This window comes from Athene cunicularia (assembly GCF_003259725.1).
Source record: "Athene cunicularia isolate RWA chromosome 1 unlocalized genomic scaffold, athCun1 chr1_part1, whole genome shotgun sequence".
NCBI lineage: Eukaryota > Metazoa > Chordata > Aves > Strigiformes > Strigidae > Athene > Athene cunicularia.
Genome location: NW_020799091.1, coordinates 99,674,486 through 99,699,509, shown reverse-complemented (window position 1 = coordinate 99,699,509; position 25,024 = coordinate 99,674,486). Strand labels below are relative to the sequence as shown.

Below are 25,024 nucleotides of genomic sequence, written 5' to 3'. Positions count from 1 at the left end.
GCTAAGTAGCTGAGAAACTGGTTGTTTGGGTGCAGCAGATACAAAAACCCATATAAAGACAGGACGAGCAGAAGGCTGGCTTGTGTACCCAGGAAACCGTCACTGTATGAATAATGGTGATTCTCCTTGGGAAACTCGGAGAAATGAAGGAAAAGGAGAACTTAAACACTACTGCAAGCATCTCCATTTCCATAGCCTGGACTAGTGAGGTGTTTCTTTGCTGTACCTGGGACATTTGTGCAGAGGCACCTGTGAGACTTAGCACATCCTCTTACTAATGCACTGAAGAACATCTTCAGGAAAGCTAGGGTTGCCACAATATCACCATGCAGCACCCAGCTCGAGTCTCAGACTCACTGCACCATCTTCATGCTATTGAGGGCAAAGGAGGACACGAGAGTTTGCTTAAAGGAGAAGACAGCACGTGTCTTTTCCAACACAACATATTCAAAACATATTTTTTTTCACTTGGCTCTCAAGAGACACCAGCATGAAGAGGCAGACTGTTTTTCAGCCTAATGCTCAGTGCTTTGCTAAATGCAAAAAAATAATCATAAATGCAAATGCCATTTAAAAAAAAATATAAATCCACCAGCAATTATGATGACGCTAATCTTTTCATATATAAAAGAATAAAAACGCCCCTGACTGAATTACAGCTCCGGATTCAATTGAAGGGTACAGCTGACATCTACAAGACAACAGTGGAGCTCAGCTATTTCTGTGAAGCTCCATGAGTCCAAGCTGAAACTACAGGAACTTGATTTAAATACATTTAAAAACCACCACTTTGCAGTACATTGCCCTGTATTTTAAGAGCTGGTTTGTTACATAAATTAAATTTAAACAACCATTTAAGACATTATTTGTCGCACCATAAGTAGCAAAGAAGAACATTTCCGCTCCCTGGTTGAGCATCAGGTGTTGATCACTGGAGACCGGATATTAGACTAATTGGTCAGTAGTTTCATCCTTATGGTAGAAAGGAAGCCATGCCCACGAAGGTCTAAGCCAACACATGCCGAGGGCCTCGGAAAGACTCCCATTGACTTCACAGGGCTTTTGGATCAAGCCCATGTACACGGACATTAGAGATGAGCCTGCTTTCTATAATCAGGAAGATCTGTTTATAGAAAGCATGCTTATAGTGCAGATCTGGAAAGTCAAAATCACATGTTTAGGAGAAACATGGTTCTTCCATTTCCACAGGGCCATGGCTTGCAAGCATCTCCTTTTTAATCCATATCCAGGACACACAGCCTTTTCAAGAAGCAGAATATTCTGCACACTAAGGTAAGGGATCACCCCCCAGGTACAGACTGCTGTTTGTTAACGTGATCTATGCAATGGAAACGTGAAGCAATTTGCAGGTTGGCAAACATGACCCCTGGCCTCTGTTCAAACTTACCAGTGCATGAAACGACGAAACTGAAAAGATTCCAAGACGGCCCATTGCAACTTTTGTTGGACGGCTGGCAAAAGCAAGGAGTCTTTTAGGGTTTGGGAGCTCCCCTCCTTGGAGGCTAGCCAAGTAACAGCGGTACCGAAATAGGTCCATCTGGAACTGTTCAAGATTTTGTTCCCAAACGAAGATCTGTGTACAGAGAAGATTGAGGAGGAAGACGCATGAGAAAAGAAGGCGAGAAGAGGAAGAACAGAGTGGTAAATACCTTGAAAAAATTCTACTGTTCCCAGTAACACACCTTTTTCACCAATGCTGATCTCACTTAAGAAACCTTGATTCCCCTTCTTTCCCATTCTCCCCTAACCTCCCAACCCCAAAAAGGATACAAATAATAAAAAAATTTTCATTCGATGGAAACCAAATTATTTTACGCTCATGGTAGAAGTCTTCTCCCAGGACAACTGCTCCTTTGATACAACGCTAATCAATAGAATTAAATTTCATTTTTAATTTTCTTTATATTCCAGGATTGTTTTCTGAGCAGTCCCTTAAGAGGCTTCTTTCATGTACTGAGGGCATCTGAGAAACAAGAAGACCAAACCCCACAAAATTCTACCTACAGAGCACCCCAAATCAGCAGCCACAGCAGCAGCGTTGCTGTAAGCACCAATGGAACTCGCCATACTTGGGAAAGTGTAGTACGCTGGGGATAATTAATCTTATCAGCAGAAGAGCACTATAATCAGCCTATGTAAAGACTTATTTAAATAATTCAAATTGCTGATAGGAAACAGTTCCAAAGCATTTAGAAAAATTGAGTTACATAAAGAGAGAGACTGCTCTGCCCTCTCACTGGGATTGACAGCCTTTGAGTGAAGTCCTTTCAACTGAGGCGAGCATCCTCCCCCTCTCTCCTCCCTTCTCACAGGCTTCCAGGGGTACAAAATCTCTTTAGTTTAGCACATTAGGGCCCCGGCCGCTCCCTATGGTTTGCATTACAGGCCTGTTTGGCAGCCACAGTAAAAGAGCTACAAACTAATGAAGCAGGAGCCATATGTTAGTTTCCTAAAATAAGGTGCCACTGTGAGCGGGAGAGACATCTGTTCTAGGCTCTCTGTTTCTGAAACGCAACTATGTTGTTCACTTGAAGTCAAAAGGAGCGGTCCCAAGGGGCAGCCAGTGCTGCAGCCATGAGGTCAAGGCAGGCCGTGTAACAAGCAGAAGCCAGGGATGCCTTCTGCATCCCATCTGCCATCAGAAGAACGAGCCTCTTCCATGATTAAGACAACAACAACAGCAGCATTTGTCAGTTTGTGACCAGCTCTTTCCTAAGGCATCCTGCATACCATGGCCTGGTAGCCTTTTTACTCCCCTACAAACCTCACTTGACCTCTGAGTAGCTAGCCAAATCCCTTGCGTGGAGGCCAGGAGAAGACAGCCCATCCTGTACCTTAGTGCATGTTGTTTAGAGAAACAGTGCAACTAGGGCACCCAGCATAGCTCCCCTGCCAACACACATCCTGCCTGCTCTGGGGACATCTGCCAGTGCACACACATGGCATAGTGGGAGCAGATAGCAGTACCACCAATCTGAAAGAAGGCCTTAAATATTTGCTAGGGGATTATTTCACAGAAGCAAGCGAGATTACTTGATCCAGTATGGTCTTCTTCTTCTTGGAGTCTGTTACTGAGGACAGCTGCATTTCACCCATTTTCTTCATCTTCTCATCCATATCAATCTTCTGCTCCAGCTTTTTTATCTCTGTTTTCAGGAGCTTGACAGTGTCCTCTTTGTGATGCTGCCTTGCCACAGCAGTTGCACAAGCTGAATGGATTGCTGTGATCCAGTTCTCCAGTTCGGTCTGGCTAGAAGTCTGAAGAGAGGAAAAGAGGGGGAAAAGAAGTCAGGATCCTCTTTAAAATTGATTGGAGATTAACAAATGCAATTCCAAGGAGTTTCCTTTCCCTTTGATCTTAAGATTCAAAGCCTTAAATCCACTTACGAGAGAAGCAATAAAACCCCCATCATTCTTAAGCAGGCCATTTTTAACTCAGCACTAGGCATTCAGCACTTAGAATTACACCTATATCTCTGCTTTGCAGCTGTACAGTGTTTCCCAGCAAGGTCTCAGGAACTGCTTTCCTTGTTCAATGCAATGCTGCCATAATTTGTAGCTCAACATTTAACGATGTTTCCTAAACTCCCAGTTACTTAAGGCAGGCAATGTACTAGCCTCTGTGCCCTTCACAGTATGGAGAGCTTTTCTGGCATGCAACAGCTAGCGATAAATTAATGGCATAAAATGAGACCATGATATCTATGGGTAGCTTTATTACAGTGCATAGACAAACAAATTTTCCCTTTCTGAACATCTCAAAGCACTCTGAAGACAACCCTGTTATCATTAAAGGCAGGCTCATTGTGATTTTTACAGCTCTGATACTGTCCTTTCCCACGCATGGGCATAACAGCCTGGGAAAAGGGAACACTTCCCCTCTCTGGAGGCGTTCGAGGCCAGGTTGGATGAGGCTTTGAGCAACAGGTATCCCTGCCTATAGCAGGGGTTTGAAACTAGATGATCTTTAAGGTCCTTTCCAACCCAAACCATTCTATGATTCTGTCAGATATTAGGCTGGGGCATGGGACACCAGTATATTTTTCTGGAAGAACACTATTCTGATTAGAGGTTTTTGACACAGAGAGAATATTTTAAAGCGTTCCTTTTCCAAACTTTCAAAATAAAAAGTAAATCTTCTTAGCCTTCTCACTAAACTTCTTTCCTTTTTACAGTAGGTTGTAGAACAAAAGTTACAGCCAACTCAGACTTTCTCTGAGTGTCAGCCTTCAGCAGTAATCACACTGGTATTAGGCTCATGGCTGAAAAAGTAGCAAGGTGCCAAACCACCTTGTTCTAATTAAACTTTCTGATGATACCTGATCTATTAATAGACAAGCACAGTATGACTTCTCCATTGCTAGCATAGATGAAGAAGATCATCCTCACTGCTCTCCTGGAGGTCACAACTAACAGAAAAGGACGTGGCTTACTGAAGCCAAGGAGAGATTCTCACAGAAGCCTGACTCTGGAAATCATGTATGCACAGGCTAGACTTCAAGCTGATGCTCCCAAAACTCCTGTGGTACTGAAGGATGTAAAACACACATGTCCCAGAAAGACATCACTTTCCTTAGCCCAAGTGAGAAGTCCTAAGCAGAAAATAGGGTCTACACCAGAAAGACCATCTCTTACTCCCAACTTCCCTGTCTCCAGTTGGCACCATACAAAGCATACTGCTTAAAGCAGTCAGTCTCCCTGCCCAGGTAATGATATTAACAAACTCTCATTCACAGATAGGGGCTTACAATGTCTTATTGTCACTGCTGAAGGCATGTTGAGACCCCCTTGCTGAGGAATTTCTGCTGAAAATAAGGAAATTATTTGCAGAATGGGAGACACTTTTCTTACAGTTAGATGGTGAAACCTATCCCCCAGTAGAGAAGAGAGTAGCACTGGATGTATAATAAGATGGTATATTTTGTTAATTCCTAGCAAAATTGTAACAGCAAGAGGTCATATTTTTATCTTAATCACTTTTAAAATCTGTATACCATTAGATTCAGTTTTCTTTTTGGTTTCCTGGGCAGAGGGAGGGAAAAAAAAAATCTGGAATGGATTTTAGGAGCTGAAGACTCTTCTGGTAGATGAGTAGGCACTGGGAATCACTTCGCTTCTCAACGGAAAGGACCACAGAAACAAGCTGCAAACATCTGATACATAAGTACGTGGTGTCACAAGTTCCTCTGAGCTCCTGGAAAATGCATGTGACATCTGCAAGTAATGGATTTGTGTAGGCACGGTAAGAACTGACTGAGCAAGCAATCATCGTGTAGGAGGTATGTGATGTCTCTAGGTGCAAAGCAGTGGGAAGGCCTGTTACAAGATGTCCAGTATCTGTACACATTACAAAGCAACCCTGTTTTTCTCCCGAAGTACACGGACTCCACAGGACAGAAATAGTCTTCTGCAGCCAGCACTGTGTTATGTGTGGACAGACACGTATGACATGAGCAGTTAAGTAACGCTGCTGAACAGCCAGCCATACACGTGCGTTGGCTGCTCTGAGCACAGCAGATCAAGTCCTACAGCGCAGTCACTTGCCCATTACTTCCACCACTGCAGCTGGTCTCCTTACTTTCTCCCCAAATCCATCCCTTTTTTCTGTTCTGCTTCACTAGGGATGCATGGGTTCTATGGCAGAAGGGACACATCAAGGAAAAATTTCGACAAGGCAATATAAATGATGTTTTTTTCAGTTGAAATGGCTCATTTTTGCTTCTTCCCACAAAGTTACATGAAAATCTACCCATGGCATAATGACACAGGGCTCTTAATGAATAAGACCTTGTGTTGCCACAAAAGAAATGTACCTTTTCAGTACTTAGCATCCACTAGCATCAATTTTATGAGAATGAAGGTTTTTCCTTAGAAAACTGCATGGAAAAGGTTTTACAACTCATATCAGTAAATCAAGAGTAGGCTGTGCTCCACAACCTTTCAAGCACACGCCAAGACCATAAGCACTACACTCACCCCCTGGATGAAGCTCTCCAGGTGGCAAAATACATGTACCCTCCCCAGGAAAGGCATGAAGTAGAAAGGGGCAGTGCAGTATTACACTATGAGCTGAGGAATCAGACAGGTGGTAGAGAAGCTAGTCGACAAAAAAAAAATTTTTTTTTTCAGTGTGCAATCAGATACTCAGTATCTTCAAGATGTAAGCCAGCACCACTTCCTTTGAGTCGGTAAGACTTTTTTATTTTGCACTGGTTTAAGAATCTAGCCCCTCGCTTAGGACAGCTGCAAGGACCTGCCAGACAGTACAGTTTTAAAGATGTGCTCTGGAGTATAGGGGAGTGATGAGATGAGATGAAAGCACATCCTACCACAGAAGAGCTTCTGATTTAAGAAGGCAAGAAACTCTAAACTGTCACTGGAAAGAGAAATAAACAAGGGACTCCTCCAGTGAAGAAAACGGAAGCAAAAGAGGACGAAAGGGCACCACCTCAGTGCAGGCTGGCTCACACCTTGATTAGTGACAACTTGCAATAAGAAAGTGGATGCCAACCTAAAAATCACTCAGGGAAGCAGTAGGTACCAAAATACAGAAATCCTTTCCAGTGAAACACATCAACTGATGCATGGTCTTTGATGTAAGTACTGGAATTTTTTTTAAACACACTGTGTGAAATTCATACATCTCTATTTTCTGATTAAAAAAACTAAACATGCACTTTAAGTCTCCCCTCAGGCAACAGCCAGGTGTTGACTAAAGTCTGTATGAACAAGGGGCAACTGGATTCTGGAGGTCCAAGTACCCCCTTGCACTTCAAACTCCTCTTGGTCTTGTAAACCCCTTAAGTCTCTCCATCTTTGGTTCCTGTCTCTTACAAGATGCAGATAATGTTATAGCACGTTTAATGCACTACTGTACGTCCTATATGGTAACTGGCCTGGGTTGTGTGTTACAAGCGCATTGTCAAACCATGCAAAATTCCCAGTTTTTACAGGGATGTAAGAATATTTCTTCATTCTTACTTTGTACCAACCATCTACACAAAGACGGTCTGGTCAGTCAATAAAACCAGCAGATCTGACAGTAATTCACATGTGGTGATGGGTCTCTTGTGTCGCATTTACTTAATATATAGTGTCCTTTCCCTAGTGCTGCCAGAGGAAAATCCCAAACATACTGGAGTCAGCAGGATTTTTTCATTGATTTCAACCAGAGCTAAGATTTCCTCCTTGGTTGGAGACAGAAAAAGAGGACAACTTTGTAAAAACCTCGAACTGGACCAACCTGAAAGAGGAAAGCATCCCCAAGGGAGTTGCTGAGACAGAAGACGAAGTCCTTCTTGGGGTGTTCAGGCACCGCTTGCACTATGCTGTTTTCCACCCAGACAGCATGCTTTGGGATGCTGTTGTGGTCAATGCCAGATCTGCCATCAGTCTCATAAAAAAACAATGTGCATCCTAAAAGAAACAATTTTATATTAGCAAGCAACACAGTTAAATGCAATAGCTGTCCTGCATCTATTCAGTGCTAATGCTTGGGACTATAAATTATCCATAAAGCTGTCACAGGGATAAGAGAGGATTTGCCAGGGCCTGTTCAGGTTTTCAGCCCCACAGTGGAGAGCACCAGCAATGGTCCAGTTTTCAGCCCAACAAAGTGGTGGTTTCCACACCATGGGGCACACCAGAAGCTGTATGGTACATCAAGCCATGCCCCAGCAGGCCATTTTCTTTGCCCTAAATAGAGCCACAGACACAAGCCAAGAAAGTCACAGGCAGTAAAACACAGCTCCAGATGAGAAATATCATTATAAACCCAGAGTGGGGGCCCTCCATGGCTACCCTGTCCCACCAAGGGGACAAAAGGAAGACATAGGTGTGAGTGCATGTCTCCCCTGGCAATGTCAGAGTGTTGCAAACTGGCCCGGCTGAGCAGACAGGTCCCCAGGCAAACCTCCATGGCCCTGCCTCAGCCTCCTGCAGCTGCTACAGTCCCTGCAAGGCAAAGATCAAGCAATTTAATTACTGGATGCAGATGAGTAACTGGAAGAAAAATGGACTGGAATGAGCTGTTCTCGTTGAAAGACTGACGTACAAAAAAAACCCCAACAAACAAACAAAAAGCATAAACCAAATCCTTATTCCACTATAACATTTCAGCTCTGACTCACAGCAATACGACAAAAAGCAAAAAGGCATTTTAGCTGGGACAGAAAACTACCTGCTTGGTTTTACAAATTAATCTTTACAATTCTCTGGGAGGGGGAAAAAAGGTAGAGAAAGTCTGTAATTTAGGAGACTCCAAAACAAGGGTCTCCTTCTCTCCCACCTTTCCCATTATCTACAGCTGTTTTAAACTAAAACTGGCACACTGTTTCTCTGCCACTGGAACCAGCCCTCTCAGTGCAAAGGGATGCCCTGTTACCCAGCCTCTCAAGAAACTATTTGCAGCCAAACAATAGCAGCTGTTAACTTCAAAGCCTCGTTTAAACTCTAACATTATTAAGGCACAGCAATTTAAGGAGCAAACTCTCCACTTGAGTCAAAGCACTTCAAAATAACATTGCCTCTGTGCTCATCCTTCCCCTTTCTCCTCCCAGATGGCCCTTTGTTTGCCTGCTCCTCACAGCAAGACCTTCCTGCCACAGGGCACCCCTCACAGGAGATTAGGGCTCCCCGCTGCCCCTGATCCCTCTCTCTCTCTCTCCTCTTTCATTTCCCCAATCTCTGTAACCATCCCAAGGAATGGCTGGCACCTAACTTTGCTGTTGGTTTTAAAATAGCGCTGCAAATGTAAAAATTTAAAAAAAAAAAAAAGTTAAAAAAAAGAACTCTGTGGGGAGGACAGGGCTTTAACTGTACTGAGCTTTTTGGTGATCCCACCTACAGCAGGAGACATGGCTCTGCCTCCCCTGGCTCACAGACAAGGCTGGTCACAGCAGAGGAGGGCGACACCAGTCCCAAAACCCTGCAAGCGTTGCTTCCTGGTTTACTGCTAATGCAACCGCATGAAGATTAATTGGAGGTCGCTTTAGGAGGCCAGCTCCTGAGTTTCACTGCTCTGTTAACATTTTTGTGCATTTACAAGAACACAGACCCCAAACAGTGCTAGAGCACGCTTCTAGCGGGAACTGCAAAAATTCATAAAGAAAAGGGTCTGTGGCCCAGGCAGCTGAGGAGGCCGGCAGGGCAGCTGGGTGCCAAAGGCTGCTCACCAACAAGATGGGTGACACAGCCAGAACCAATATCTCCCAAGTCACAAGCCAGCCTTGATGACCAAACCATGGCTTCCTGTCCACACCATGGACGTGTTGCAACTCACTGCATGTTTATAGTCATGAAGCACATCTCAGAGAAGGAAAGGCCAATGGCACTAAGCACAGTAGTTACAAGAGGAATGCACAAAGACAGAGCCCCTGTTTGAACACGTGCCAGTTCCATCACTAGCAAACTCCCATTGTCACATGCCTGTGACTGCACACAGGCATTTAGTTTATCAGCAAGCTATAGACATGCTTCTTAAAGGAAACACCCAGTGCTCAGAGAAGCCACCCTAGGTGCTGCCAGCAGGACCCAAAGAAGGGTCTGAACCCCACGTCAGTGTACCACAGTCATGTGTCTTGGACTACATGCATGCCATAATGTGAGCACATCAACAGCCATTAAACAAACCCCCCCTCAGAACAACTTCAGGACCACTTCCTCACACGATGCTAATTATACTGAACTTCACAGCAGCTTTTGTTAAGAGTCCAGGCTACTGGTTTCTTCATCTGCAGCAATACACAACCCACAGGACACCACAGACGCGCATCTGGATAAACCCTTGCACAGTTGCTCTGTACCTTTCAGGGAAACCCAATAGTGCTTCCATTTCCTGCGCGTGGCCGACTCCACTTTCTTGTTCTTTTTGTGCACCAGGAAGTTTTTCACTGCCAGAGCACCGGCTTTCCGTACTGTGCCCTGGGCAGCCGTTAGAAGGATGTCGGACTGCCCAGGGGAGCTGAGGGTGCCACTGCTCTGCTCATCACTCAGAGCAGAGCCAGCCTCCTCCAGGTTCTCACTGTTGGTGGTGCTCATCTCCAGCTCCCGGCGGAAGTTCTCGTACACCCCTTGGCGAAGCCCATCGCCTGTCGAGCTGCTCCCACTGTCACTGCCAATGAAAGCCCGGCTGGCCGTCGGGGAGTAACTCGAGTTGGTGGCATTGGAGCGTCTAGAAAGGAGGTCAGTGTCGGTGGCTGCTCCCTCGATCCCACTGTCGGTGAACTCACTCCCCTCGCCCGCGTTGACATCCTAGTTGCAAGAGAGACACAGTGTGAGATGAAGAGCCTGGCTGAGCCTGGCCTCCTGGAGACACCAACAGAAGCTGAAATGCCCAAGTGGCACTACATTTTTTTACATCCCTGTTTTGGCTGGCACTGGAAATCCCTTGTCTCTTTTTCTTCTGAAGACAAACAACTGGAAGTAAAGGTGGGGTAGGCAGAACTTCCAGCACAGTTTAGAAAAGACCAGTCACATATGCACGATTTCAAGTGGTACCTCTACAGCCTTAGCATTTTGGAATATAAGACGCAGCATCATCTGTTTACATTGAGCTAAGCTAACAGTGCTAAAGGTTTTGCAAAAGGAGAACATATGGTAGCAAAAACTGGCAGTGTCAAGAAAAGCAGCAATCAACCTACGCATTTTGAGAAGAAAACATTGATATTGTACATTCACACCTACAGCTGAAGATACATTTTAGACATCCCAAGATTGTAATTTGCAAATTATATAACAAAAAAGGTATTTTTTTTCTCCTGAGAAGTTAATGTATTTGAGCTTATTTCTGTTTTGTGTCACTCCTACATCACAAATCCTAACGACAGGCCACGTGATATCCCCTGCCAAATCCCACAGGGATAGACCCTGCCAAAATACCACAACAGGAGACTCTTCCTAGTCCCCAAGAACTTGCAGTTGAAGGATTAAAAGAGACAAGAATATGGCGGGCTTGAGCAAGACAGGAAACAACACGACTGAATTCAGGTTAAGAAGGTTTAGTGGCTCAGTCTGCCCCCCTGTAACAAGGCTGGTGCCCAAAGCAGACTAACCACTAGCATCTCAGCATCCAAAGGCATCTGTGGCAGTTTTCAAAAGAGGACAAATAAAGGCCAAGCCCTGCAAGCAGAGACAAAGTTCTTATGCTAGATACTCAGGAGAAGAAGGAGTCAGGGAATGAGGTGCAAAGAAGTGAGAAATATGACCAAAACAACAGAAATTTCAGCCTCTAACTCTCCCACAAGAACAGCTGGTGCTTGATTTAGAAGTTTTCAAAAAAATGAGTTTCTGAGAAGTGGCAGAACGCAGTATTTATTTTGAGAGAAAACAAGTTTCTAGCTGTTGGGTTCAAGCACCAGTTTTCTACGTATTCAAGAGCAGCTCTGCGGAAACTGAGAAACTCTCCACCAAGCTCTGTTTGAAACCTTCCTCCTGTGGAGCAAGAGCCGGATGAAGAAACCTTAGGGGGAGGGGAGGGGTGTTGCTGAATCTGACTAACTTTTAAAACACTAATTTGTAACGGATGGGCTCATTCTTTATAAACGCTACCTCTCAAGGGAGATTTGGAGTCCAGCTGGAAGAATAACGCTTCCTTCCCTCCTCAATGAGCACAGTTATCCTAGTCAGTCTGGCTATTTAATGCAACACATAGTGATAGACAAGGTGCTTTGGACAGGCCAATATTACCTCTACTCCCACTGCTTGTGAATGAGCTGAGCAGGGCTTCCTGTAAGTGCAGTCATCTACCCGTACAGAGCAGTTTTCACAACCACGCATTTTTTCCTGCTGTTCCAATACACTTGTTTTTTGGAAGCTAATTATCTTCCCATCTCTTGCAGCACAAGGAAGGCTATCTGGAGAGGGGAAATGGTGCTGCTCAGAAACCGGTGTTTACAAAACACTGCCACAAGCGAGATTTTGCACTCCATCACAAAAAGCTGGATGGTGCAACTTCTGATGACAGCACTCCATCTGAGACCCCATGCATCAGGGAGCCAGGCCTGGCACAGCCACTCGATGCTCACACGCCCAAGGCACTGCCTCTCTGCCAACACAAGCTACACTGGCATCAAACCGGAGCACCAAAGAACTGAACCAGATCCCCCATGTTCACTGGGATATTTATTCCCATAGGATGACTGGGGTTTGCATTTGTTTTCTGGGGCCTTCTTCCTCCATAATTATTTTAAAGGGAAAAAGTGCATCACTTGCATAGCATAAACAAATCCACATTCTGCAGTGAACGTTACATAATGGTGGCAACAGAAATTATTTGAGGCTTTGAGATTTTTATTTTAGGTTAATGATTTAATAGATATACAATCTCTGTTGTAATTATTTTCTTCATGTAATGCAAAAATTCTACTCAGTTCCAAAATTTTAGCTGATGTAACTTTTCAGAAGCATATCTCACGTTTTAACTAGAATTAATCGGTTTAAAAAAATACAGAGCTACTAAAACAGACCACCAACTCGAGGGAGATAGGATTTGTAATTTTGCCAGCCAGTGCATATACCAAACATTCGTGGTGCTTTTTAGCAGATGGAGTATTTTTCAAAAACAGAAGCGCACCCAGAGATGTTCAAGCATAGCGCTGCAATGCAGGCTCTCAAGGTTCCTCATCCCAATGTGACACAGCCGCCGTCTTGTGTAACCTTGATGAGACAGCATTAATTGCCTCATTTTCCCCATCCATAAATGGGGACTACACTCAGTAAGTGATACATGGGCAAAATACTTTACTATTTATAAAACAATGAAAGGATGGAAAACTCAAGAGTGAATGTTACGTACGCTCGTGAGCTTAAACTGTAGTACATTCTGCAAACATCTTTATAATCTTTACCATAATGCCAATGATAGCCTGGATGGGTCAAAAAATCTTTTCAGCATAACGCTGCAGGCCTGCCCCTAATCTCCCTCTGCTCCCTGCACTCTCTTTTCCTCTCTTAAATATCCCGTATCAAAGACTTCTTGACAACTGATGCAAGCCCCTTGGTAGGAGGAGGGTCTGAGCTTACAAAGGTCAGAACAGTTCAAAACCTACAGTCTGCTAATATTGTTCCCGCTCATGGATTATGAAACGTAGCATTATGAAATGTAGCACTGAGAGAGCTTTCAGAAGTCTACTGTATGAGAAGATAGGTCTCAGGGTTAGTAGGGTTAAGAGCATTCATTGCACAGGTCTCAGACTTCCAAGTTCCTGCTACAGTATCAGCTCATTCTCATCAGAGGGTATGAAAAGCTCTCAAGAAGCAGTGGCATCTGCTCTGGCCATCTCACAGTGCTATAATCCACACACTGAAGAGCATTCAATTAAGAGTTCAGCAGAAAGTACAGAAGTTTTTCTGCAGTGCTTCTGCAGAAATGTGCCAAGGCTGAAGGGGTAACACTCCCAAGCCAAGCAAGAAACCATAGCAGGGTTTGATGAACACATCACTGGGGGCACAGAAATACTCCTGCAAACTTTCAAACAAGGCTGCTGAAAGTTAAGCATCCCAACTCACACCGTGAGCAGCATGGCTCTCCACTGATAAGATCGATGTGGATACCAAGCCCCTAGCTTTTGTGTCCAGCTTCAGAGTGCTGACATGGCCAGCACAGGCTACTGCCCAGAAGCAAAGCAAACATTGCATAACCTTGATGAGAGCTATTTAAAAATTATTAACATTTCCTGCTCAGGTTCTCAAAGAGCCTCACAAGTGACAGCAACACTTCTCTCCTCCAAGGAAGACTTATTACCATGCCAGGTCCGCGACAGGATGCACCACAGAGGCTTGCTAATGAAACACGTATTTCACTCCTCAGCAGATGGAGTTCCCAGGCAAAGATTCTTGAGAACAAGAGTGAACTACAGACATGGCTCAGCCTTCACCCCTGACTCCTGCTCAGCATCCCTGTGGCTCTCTATCAGGGCACATTGCAGGAGCTTGGAGACAGCTGAAGACAGCAGAATGCACATTTCTGAAACCTGCGGTTTTGGACATTATACACACATTATAAAAAATCACCAGCCCATTACTCTGGATTTGTAGTTGCTATCATCAAGGGACTCTGTTTTATTTCACTGGATAAAAACCCCAAAAGTTTCATTCAGCTCTGTGTAAGATTCAGGACAGTGCACCTGATATTTTGTACCTCACCAGAGATCTTGTGGTTTGCATTTTCAGGCTGGCAAACAGCTGTCTCCACACAATATTTTTGCCCAGAAAGACCATGCCAGGAACCAAATGCAAGATGAGAACTAAAATCTGTGCTGCCTCGCTTAGCCCTCCCACTGGTGTTTACCTAGCTTCAGGCCTGGGACAAGAGGGCAAAGCAAGAGGGAGGTGGAAATCATTAAATTGGTCACACCAAGAAGAAAGCATGTAGCAAAGAAAAGAAAGCGTATTTCCTCCAAGTCAGAAAGATAGGGAAGTAATAGGAACAGTAGTTCTTAGCATTTTGCAAACCCAAGGGGTCTTAATCCATAGAGACAACAAACAGGGGGCTTTGCCCTTCAATTTAAGATTGCTCTGTGGAAAGCAGGGAGAAAGTCACATAAAGACCACTGGCTGAAGAAGGGAACTAAACAGGCTGTAGCGACTGTGCCACACTGTGTGTCTTGATGAGGAGGCGGTAAGTAGTAGCACAGCTTCCACCAGGATCTGGGATCCCTGCCGCTGCTGAAGATGATGGAGGAGTGGCACCATTTCTTACACTGGCAGTGCTACCATATCAGTTGTAAATACCCAGGGTTTCTGAAAGGAGGTTCAGCAGACAGTAATAGAGGGAAAGAGGAGGGAAAGGTGGAAAGCCTGATGCTGGAAAGATATGCCACAGAATGAGAAACCAGAGACGGACTAAATGGTGCTGTTTCTACCAAGAAGAATGCTGCAAGGCCCAGCAAGCAGGCCACGTGCCAAGACAGCTACAGCAGCCCAAACAGCATTTGAGTGTGATGAAATGGAATTAGCACAGCACCCTCAAATACAGAGAACAATTCAACTGATAAACCAACTGGGTAAAATATTAGCGAAAGTATCAGCAACCCACTTAAATATATTTTTTTTTCCTCACATGAATACTGGGTTTCATGCAAAGCAAGACAGTGAAGAATAAAACTGTAATGCAAGCTACATCAAACTAAAGTACTCAGTGCAGTAGCTTTTGCATACTCACATGATACTCATACCTCTATACGTCTGCTACAGACACATTTGTTAAAAAAAAATCTTGCTAGATTCAGAAGATACACAGAAAAACCCCTTATGGTTTAGAAAAAAATGTCTACCTTGAGATAGTAAAAATCAGGCAAAAAGTTTTGGGCCAGGTTCCAAGTGTCTTTGTCCCTTTCTTGAACATATTTGGTACTGGCCTCTGTTAGCAAGAGACCACTGGATGGGATAAGCCTTGCCCAACATTTTGAATCGTGACTGAACACATTCAGAGTGCTTGCAATAACAATGTACTTACCAAACTTCCCACCAACAGCCCTGTTACAGACACTATTAAAATGGTTTGGTGAATCACTTTCTCCTGCTTGACTGACAGCAAGTGATTCATGGACACTTTAGGCACATGGGAATGATTTAGTAGGAAAACTCTTACTTCCCTAATATAAACAGTCCCTTATGTGGTTAATACTTCTTTCTAAATTAACCATTACATTAAAAGTACTCATTAGTAAAAGGTGACTGAGTGGGTTTTTTCTTGGAAGGGGCTCCCTCCAAGAGAATACATCTCCTCCATTCCCCATCCTGTTTAGTAAGTAACAGAGCAATAAGGCATTCACATTCAGCAACAGCCTGAAATTGCACACAACCTGTCTGGTTGCTAGTTAGGCAAGCACCACAGAATACATTGAAAATAGATGGGTAAGCAGCCTGGTGGTTTGCATGCTTTTATGTGCATTGTGTCTCTTTGAAGCTTCTATATAGGAAAAGATTGGCCTGATAAGGATTTTCCTTTCTTTTCAGTACCGACTCTACCATCATTTGATGGTTAAGGCAGTCTGTTAAGGTACAACATGCTCCAAATCAAAATGAAGTCCTTTCTCCAGAGTAACTTGAACACCTGGTAATGAATGCATTAGAAGATTGATCTGTCTTGAAAAGAGTCAAAACATTCCAAGAAGCAAAGAAAAATCATAAATTGCAACTGAAACCCGAGTGGGAGAAATGGTTTTAGAGCTGCAATGGAGAAACACAAAAGCAACTCCATAGCTCATTCTGTCTGGAAGGAATACAGTTTTGAAGACTGTTACAAATGTGCTGAATTGAGTCCACATAATTCACTGTGAAGTCAGAGGGATTATAATAATGACACGAAGGAGATGTGCTACCGCAGCAATGAACAAAACCCCTCAACTAGATGCTGAGAGACGATATGAAAGGAGATTCTGAAGATATCTACAGGCTGTGAATAACAGGACAGCATTATATGAGAACTGGCCAGGATGCACCAGATTTACAGCAAGCTTTGGAGAACTAAATTGAGTGCCACAAACCAACACTGCAGTTTTCTGTTGGATTGGTTCGATCCTATTTATGCCTCCTAGGAGGGCTCCCAAGTCGAGTGAGGTACAGTTACAAGCCAACAGCAATTTGTATGTGGATATGAGGCTGAGATGCTGGGTTTGTTACCTTGGGGAATTCAAAGAAATTGGATACTGATACGTACAAGCAGCTTTGGTTCCTACTTCTGTGCACTCACCGCACCTGTACAACAGTTCTTCAGATGTCTAAAAGAATCAAAATTTTTAAAAAACAAAACACACCCTTATATGTGTTATTAGAGCTGCTCAGAGTGGTTTAATAAGAAAGCAGCTTTGGCCATGGCGCTCTGAAATTAAATTTACTCCCAACAAAAAACATACTAGCCCAGACCTCTAGATATTTCTCCTAGCAGTAAGCTTCACTCTCATTATGAAAGGATGAATCACAGTCACAGGTTTCTGGGCAATAATCCCTGGGAAAGTCTTAAGGCATGGATTTCAATGGATTTTGGTTTCAGGATTCCTTTGTGAACTTCTCTTGGTGAATGCTGTATAGTGTAATTTGGCAACCTGTAAAGACACACAACATACTGGGTGCCAGGCACCCAGAAGATACTTGAATATGGGAAGGAGATTTGCATCCACTTTGTTCCTGCGGGACAGGCAGGTAACAAACACCAACGTATCAAGCATCCATCAACCCCATTTCCTTTGCAGGCAATTCTGATATATATGGCTGTTACCTCAATATTACACTGGGCTCCTTCACTCCATGTTAAGCTATCAGGACTCCTGTCGCAGTCAGGAAAGTACAACCTTGGAGGACTTGTCAGATGTGAGATTGAAAATGTTGAAAATGAAACCGTCACCCATAAATCTGCAGGGAAATACATGGGGCAGCTTTCCCCTTCTCTACAAGGTATGTGCAGAGCTTTTCACTGACTCAGGATAGTTGTGGCATCAGTTTGTGATGTGTTCAATTTCACAAAGTCAGTTCTACATCCCTAAGAGCTAAAGTAAAGGGAAGGGGGAGGATGTTTTGATTTTGCTTTTTAATAACATGAGAGAAATCCAAGCCTGCGAGAGAATGCACATAGGACAACAGGGCCCTTCACAAGAAACAGCATGAAGCGCTACCACAGGACCCAAGCACACCGGCTCTTCCCTGGCTTTAGCACTGACTTTTAAGGGGTGCTAAAGTATATAATACCGTGAACAAGAATCAATCCGTAATCCACTAAAGACTCTTGCAGTGTGGTCTCTGCCTACAGCTTCTGACACCTGTGCAGATCTGGGGTGGATGCCCACTTTCCATCCTCAGCAGCAGGAGGAAGTCTCAGTTCTTAAGCACTGCAGTGTTTAATTCTTTTGTTCCCAAATGATATGCTGAGGACCCCCCAAAACTTACCTTGCTTTCATCCCAATGGACCACCCAGCTGAAGAAACTTTCTAGAGGGATTGAGCTAACCATAAACTAACACAAGCAACATAGCTGTGCTCGAGTTATACAAATGGCAACATGCCTAACCAAAATCCTCAACGTAAAATACAGGGTTAGGTTACTTTTTGTTCGCCTGGTGCCAAGAAGAGGCAATTCTTCCTGAGAAATGTAATAGAGGGGGTAGAAGTGGGGAAGGGGGAAAGCTGCTAGAACAGCAGCTTGAAATCAAAACATATCATCTGGGAGGTGTTCACCTAACTTAAGGGAGCAGGGAAATGTCTGCCATCTGGGATGATGACTAGTCACAGGATCACATGCTGAAGCTCTCGGAAAAGAAACATTTCAATGGAAAGAAGTTTCAAAAGAAACACTTCACTGGAAAAGATCTCGATTGCAAATTGCATCCATCTAAGTAAGCACAGCCCAGCAAACAAGCAGCTGGGGCAACCTGTCTGTGATTTTTAAGTGGAAAGCACTTGAAACTAAAAACATGCAGTGTATATAGCTTTACAGAGAATACAATTACTGCCAATGGTACAAGCACTTCAGATGTATAAATGACAAAGTCCTACTGTTTAAAAAAACATGCCTGAATGGAGCTAGATCAGATATCAGGGCTGCTGATTTGCTTTCTATTGGCTTCAGACCAAGAGTGAAGGAAGAAAAACAAATTAAGATCTTCCAAGGAGTATCAAAATATTTGCCAGCAAAGACCGAAACACTCATTTTCATATGCTCCTTTCCCGGACAATATTGGGGCGGAGTTGTGTGCTTTGAAGGGAGTGACTGCAATTTGCTTTAAAATATCCTGAATAGGCAATACCTGACCCAATCTCATCCTTCTGGGAAGGGCAGCCTGTTGACAGAGCAGGGACAACTTCTGAGTTTGGGTCTGAAGCCCTCTGTTCAAGCTTTCCCCCAGGCTCACTCTGAATCCCTTCCAGTTATTGAGGTTATAAACAGCTCATTTGGTCGAGCCATTAAATGGGTCGGGTCATTCAGACCCACTGTGAGCTGCCACACCAGCAGCCAGCATGACCCAAGATGTGGATTCCCTAGCAGTTTATACTGATGCAAACTTGGGTTGGGCTGCCACTAAAACAAGTGGTTACCACTTCCCCCTCAAGCCCATTTCCACCAGTTCCTTTAACTTGGTGCCCTGTGGCTAGTAGCCAAAACCAGAGATGTTTGAGCTTAATAGGGTTGTTTGCCTGGAGGCTCAGCAAAGTGACTGGCTCAGCAGTGCTCTTCTGGTGGGATTCAACCCCTTGAGTCACCGGAGACTGACTCGAGGATCTCCAGCTTTTGGAGATTTAGTGTGTGGCTCAGGCTATATCTGAGACCTTAAGAACGACCTCCATCTGAAAAGCACTATGGGACTGTGTGAACAGGGCCTTGAATCAGTGAGATGCACACAACTGAAAACCAGTAACATCTTACTTTTCGGCACCTGCTAAACTATATGCCATAAATTATAATTTAATGACACACAACTTTGTCGTTACTTCTTTTCTCAATTGCACCTGAAGTCAAATGACTAAGATTAAAGGTCTGGATCATTCTGGTTAAGAGTCATACTTGGGTTGAAAATAGCTACGTTTTCCAGACTACAGACTGAGATGTACAGAATTACTTTAATAGGAGCAGAGCTTCAGCTGCTGAAGATACTCTGCCTGGAAACACAATGACCGAGGAGGGCTCTAAGAGCAGGCTGTAAGGTCACAAGTGTTATGCAGAGAGTGAACAGGATGCAGTGGAAGCCAGAAGCAGAAAATTATTTCAGAAAAGAGAATTCATGGGGGATAGGTCAACCCAATGAGTCTTGGATGCATTCCTTGCTCAGGAAGACTCAAATCGCTAATTTTCTGGGATCAGGAAGAATGCCCTAAAGGAGTTTACCCCATACTCTCCCAGTTCCTTTCTTTCCTTCTTTTCCTGAGCACTTGGCATTTGGGAAAAAAGGTACTGGGCTAGATGGTGCTTTCATGTGACTGACCCAGTGTGATCCTTTTACATTTTGAGGTTATACCCTCTATGCTACAAAACCATTAGAGGAAAAGTTTTACGCAACTTAAAAACAAATATCAGCTCTCTGGAGTTTAGCCATCCTACAGAATGTAATGAAACGCTATATAACCTGTTATAAAATTCCCTGAGATAGTAAAAAAATAATATCGACTGGAAAGATTTTCTAATTTTAGAGTGGTTTCTCTGTACATCCTGATCTAATTCCCACAACACCCCTGGGTTCATCTCCTATATATTCTGAAGAATTTATTTATATAGGATTTTTTTTAAAAGGCTTGTGATCCCAAATTCCTTCAGGCTACCTACAGAGGCCTAAAAATAGTAACAAACTTGAAAATGGGACAAAAGGGGATTTAACATGCCAAGGACATAGTCTGGGGCTGGCACTGAAGGAGGTGCAGTTTCCAAGTCTCCTGGGCAGGAAGTTTGTTCACTCTCCCCATGCTCAGCTTCACAGAAAACATTGTACTGCACATGGTAAAAAACTCTGCTTTCCCTGAAGAGTTGAGGGACGTCTTGATGCTCCTCAAAAGTTAGGTAAAAAATGTGGACTGCACCACTGGAATTGAGCTTTCTGGAGGAAATCACAAATTGGACAGTAAAGTTACCCTTCTCATATGTGAGTGGCTGACCATGCAGAAACACTTAGGCCACTGTGTCTCCTTCAATTTTAATGCACACAGGAGTCACACCATGCTCTAAATACTGCTTGTAGAACACCACTGCTCCTCTAGAAAAGACAGTCCACCCATAGCTTCACACCTACCAGGAGCTACTCCTAATGTTTTCCCCCACCAAGCAAATATCACCCATGAACAGATACGCTGCCTGGCAAGCAGATCTTTCTGCATGACCAGAACATCTTCTGTACATGCAGGATGTCTTCACTCTTTGTAGTGGAGTTTGAAATATCAAGAGGTTCGTGCCCTATGCAAAGCTGTATTCCCCCCCAATTGATGGTCTAAAGAAAAGAGCAGTCAGAAATTATCCACAGAGGGGGAACATGGAATAAGGAGGTGGCAAGATGGGCTTGGAAGTGGCAAAAAAACATATCTCAAGGTTTCCATTCCCTAATTCTGCTCCTGAAACTTCAACTGGGGCTCCTAACAGTAGGGGAGCATGTGGTTACACTTGTATCTGAACATCCACCAGGAGGAGGAGGAGGAGGGAGTCTCCCGCAGGCACAAGCAGGATGTAACATGGCCATTTCACAAAATCTGGAACCCAACAAGCAGGTTGTAGGATCCTGGGGATCTCACAACCCACAGTCAGAACAAGCTGTATCCAACCAGAGCTTGTCTCCCTTCAAGCAAAATGGGTGAAAATGTCAGCCAATTAAGCTTTTTCCACCTACATCACATCAGCTCCAAAAGCCAAACAGGATCCCAGCAGAGCTCTCCGGGAAGTCTTGCTTCAGCAGATCTGAACCCTTAATGTTAAAATGTTACAAAAACCAGAACTGCTGCGTGGGTGCCCCAAACCCAGCCTGTGAATATTAATCGCTTGTGCATATTGAATATAATTGTCTCTCCAGTATTAAAAAGCTCTCCTTCTGAATTACAGGAAAGCAACTCCCACAGTTCAATTTAAGGTTTAAATTTGGAAGGGAGAGATTTATTTTTTTTTCTTTAATGTAAATCACATACTTGTAAAGAACCCATGGATAAGGCATTATAACAAAACATGTACAGTTGTGATTCTGACACCTCCTTTCTGTGATACATTCAGTGATGCATTTTTCCAGTAGCAGTGGTCAGCACACCACAAAAATTACAGCTACTGGCAACTTCTAATAAATTTAGCCCATATAGAAAATATGATGATGTATATGCATGTAGTTGAATATGCACGTTAAGAGCGGCTGGATTCAGGGATCAAACACAAGGGCACAAGCCCATTGCTGTGGTCTCAGACTTACCCTGCGCTCAGTGTCTTCTGCTTTCAGGGACCTCTTCAGGAACTAGACTAGTCAAAAGATACCTATAAGTGACCATCAGGACCTTCCAGCACCACGGCAGGTGAGACTAAAAAGCCATGCAAACATCCCAGCTACGACTTTTCAAAAGCTGAAAAAAACCCACTCGCAAATACAAGCCCAAATTCTTGTAAGGATGGGCAACAGTGATCTGGGCAGAAACCTCACTCCTGGCTATGAGGCTCAATTAGGTGACTTTGAACAAGGGAGATACCTCTGCACTGTTAAATAACACAGGGACAATGACAGGTCACTGGCCTGGAGGCCAAAAGGGAAAACTGTGTTCAACATCATATTACACTTGGCCCTGGGTTACCTCTGTGTGGTGCCCCTGTGGCCCTAAAACATAATTATTATTCTGTGGGATTGGGATGAGAGGACTCAGTTCTAAAGGCTGGAAAAAAAACATTAAAGTTTTGCCTCAGTCCACTAAATAATTTTTATAGCATGAAATGTTTTATAGCATGAGGACACATATGGCAAACTCTAGGGCAATGCTCAAGGTGGTCATCAGAGTAAGAAGCCCATTTAGAAAGTGTTGAAAGACTGGGAAGGGCAGAGGGAAACAAAATTGCCCAAACTGTGCCAAGTAGCAGCTGGCACAGATCAATGAAGTGACAAGGAGCACATTAACAGCAAAGCAGTAAGGCCATCAGCTCTACATCTCAGCTTGCACATTCTCAGGTAGGGTAACCATCATGTTCTACCTCACACTAGGTGTGTCAAGTAAAGATGAGGAAAGTGCTGAGATATTATCGGACTGGTCACCTGTACAGGGACAGCTTGGTAGCTTCCCTCCTCTCACCACATCCAAAGTCACCTAATCAGGTTCGCCAAGGAACCAATCCTTTTATTTTGTGTGCAAATTTGGACTTCCTTTTCACTCTCTCTCAAACACATAATGATAGTTATTTCCCTAAGCTTGCTGAAGGTAGGCTTGGGCTAACATGACTTCATTGCTGATAATTATACTTACTGTATGCTGATAGGATTAAAGACTTGGAGGGAATTTTGACCTTTCCAAAGCCTTAATTTTGCTGAATTTATACATGGGAATAATCACTGCTGAGACTCCTTATAGCCACTGTCTCCAAGCTTAGGAGATACATCTAGTGAAACCAGCCCCACGGAGTGATTTCCTTGGGTATGGCTGAGGCCTCCAAAATGCTACACAAATTTGTGACTTTCACTAAGTGCCTCAGAGGAATCTTCTTAAAGCCAAGATAGGCACCAAGAAGAAAAACAAATGCTTCACTGTTCACCAGCGACACTGTCCTCTTTTTCTTAAATACATTTGAAAGAGGGCTGGAGGCAGCAGTTGCACCTAACAATCTCCATGAAAGCTGTTACATTCAAGGCTGCCAAATAACATTCTTTTTTTTTGCTTGTTGTTGTTCTCTTGCTTTTTTCCTGTCCTGCCTTGATGGAGCACCAAAGGGTTTTTGCACTCATGCTGTAAAAATACCTCCAAAAATAAAGAGCTGATTTTGAAGTACAAAGCTGCTGTTGTGGGACGGTGCAGCATCTGTTTTAGCATGTCATTTTTATATTTAGAAGCAGTGTATCTCCACAGATCAAGCACAGCCGGTAAGTCACTCAGCAACCCCTTCCCATCAGCTCTCACAAGTCAGTGAGAGCTGACCCAGGGTGGGGGGGAAACATACTCTTCTCACCCTCCAACAGCCTTCCGCACCCCCACACCGCCACTGTGGCACGCTGCATCCTGCCTGACTCACGCTGCCCAGCCTGCTTTCTCTAATACTGATGTCCTGCCAGCAGCTCAGCCTGGCATCAGGACTTGAGCCTGACGGCCTCCGACCTTGATGCAACAGCGCTGCTTTTTTCTTTTTCTGGGTCACACGGTGCAATGTGTGTATGCTGTGTGGCATATGTAGGAGAAACACCATGTAATAAGATCAGGGGAGCCGCTGAAGCATGCAATCTGGCACGCGGCTCTGACCTGTGCCATCAGACTGTTGTGTCCCCCAGCCGTGTTTCTGAGCTGGTGCCCACAGCTAGAAAATAGTGCAGGTAAAAAATGCCACAGCCAGCATCTTCCATTAGGCAGCTGGACCACTGCTCTGAGCTGGTCCAGCAAGCCAGAAGAATGAACTTAAAATGAGTGCAATATGCCCACAATGTGTATGCCACACACAGCTTGTACAGGTGGGCAGGATTTGCAGCTCCTTTTTCCCCCTCTCTAAGAGTAGTCTGACACTTAACTGTAGGCAGAATTGCTACCTGCAGCCCAAGGCAATGCTGTGTAAGTCGATCAGGCAGAACACAGCCAAGAAATGCAGAGCAAAACACAATATAGACCAAACAGCAGCCATCAAAGCAAAGGTCACAGGACTGGTGTTTGGAGCATGGGACAGGCACCATAACAGAAAAGCTCGGCTTGGCTCTGTGGTGTCTATTAAAGGGATGAAGGGTATGAAGTCCTCTGTGGCTAGGAGAAGCAGCATCTTCGCCATGCAACTACATCCCACATCATTTGTCAGTTTACAGCAGGTGAGCACTGCAGCTTGCAGGACCGGCAGTCTCCTGCGAGGGGACAGCACTGTTTCTAGGTGACGTTTTACACAGATGTGAATGTCAGCTAATTAGAAGAGTGACATTTCAGCCCAGCAAGTGTTTACGATGGAGGGGAAGGGAAACACTCGCAGTTTCTCCTTTGCTTCCAGCTACGAGAGCTGAGGAGAGATTCCATGCAGGGAGGGCAGAGGGGAGACACAATCAGTGCATGTGAGCTCCCCAAGTGGACTGATCAGTTTTGGCAGCTACCCTGGAAAAAAAGGCACCCTCAACACCGCAAAACACACAGGAAAATCTTTAGCTGGCAAACGCAGGTTTATCTTTTCCAGAGGCATTGAAGAGTGGAAAAGGCCCAGAGTTGCAGATAAGGAAAGGAGCAGTGATGGGATCAAGTCAGCTCCAGAGACTGATTAGTTCATCTCTTTCCTGGATACACCCCCCCTCTCTGGAAAAGGGGTGTTGAAGGAAAACAGGGCCTGGAAGAACCTGGAGTATCTTCATCTACAGACACAGCTTAGTAAATGCCACACACTTCCATCTTACATGGAA

At 44.2% G+C, this 25,024-nt stretch overlaps 1 protein-coding gene across 10 annotated transcripts in view; it reads right to left on the bottom strand.

Annotated features, from left to right (window-relative positions):
* TIAM1 (T cell lymphoma invasion and metastasis 1) overlaps positions 1-25,024 on the bottom strand; it is a 179,429-nt gene that overhangs the window by 57,624 nt on the left and 96,781 nt on the right. For all 10 annotated transcript variants that reach the window (XM_026844392.1, XM_026844411.1, XM_026844384.1 and 7 more), the window contains 4 exons: positions 9,825-10,272; positions 7,265-7,437; positions 3,055-3,279; positions 1,409-1,594 (listed from right to left, as the gene is read on the bottom strand). In XM_026844392.1, the coding sequence (XP_026700193.1) occupies positions 1,409-1,594; positions 3,055-3,279; positions 7,265-7,437; positions 9,825-10,272 (1,032 nt within the window). The remainder of the gene's footprint in view (positions 1-1,408; positions 1,595-3,054; positions 3,280-7,264; positions 7,438-9,824; positions 10,273-25,024) is intronic.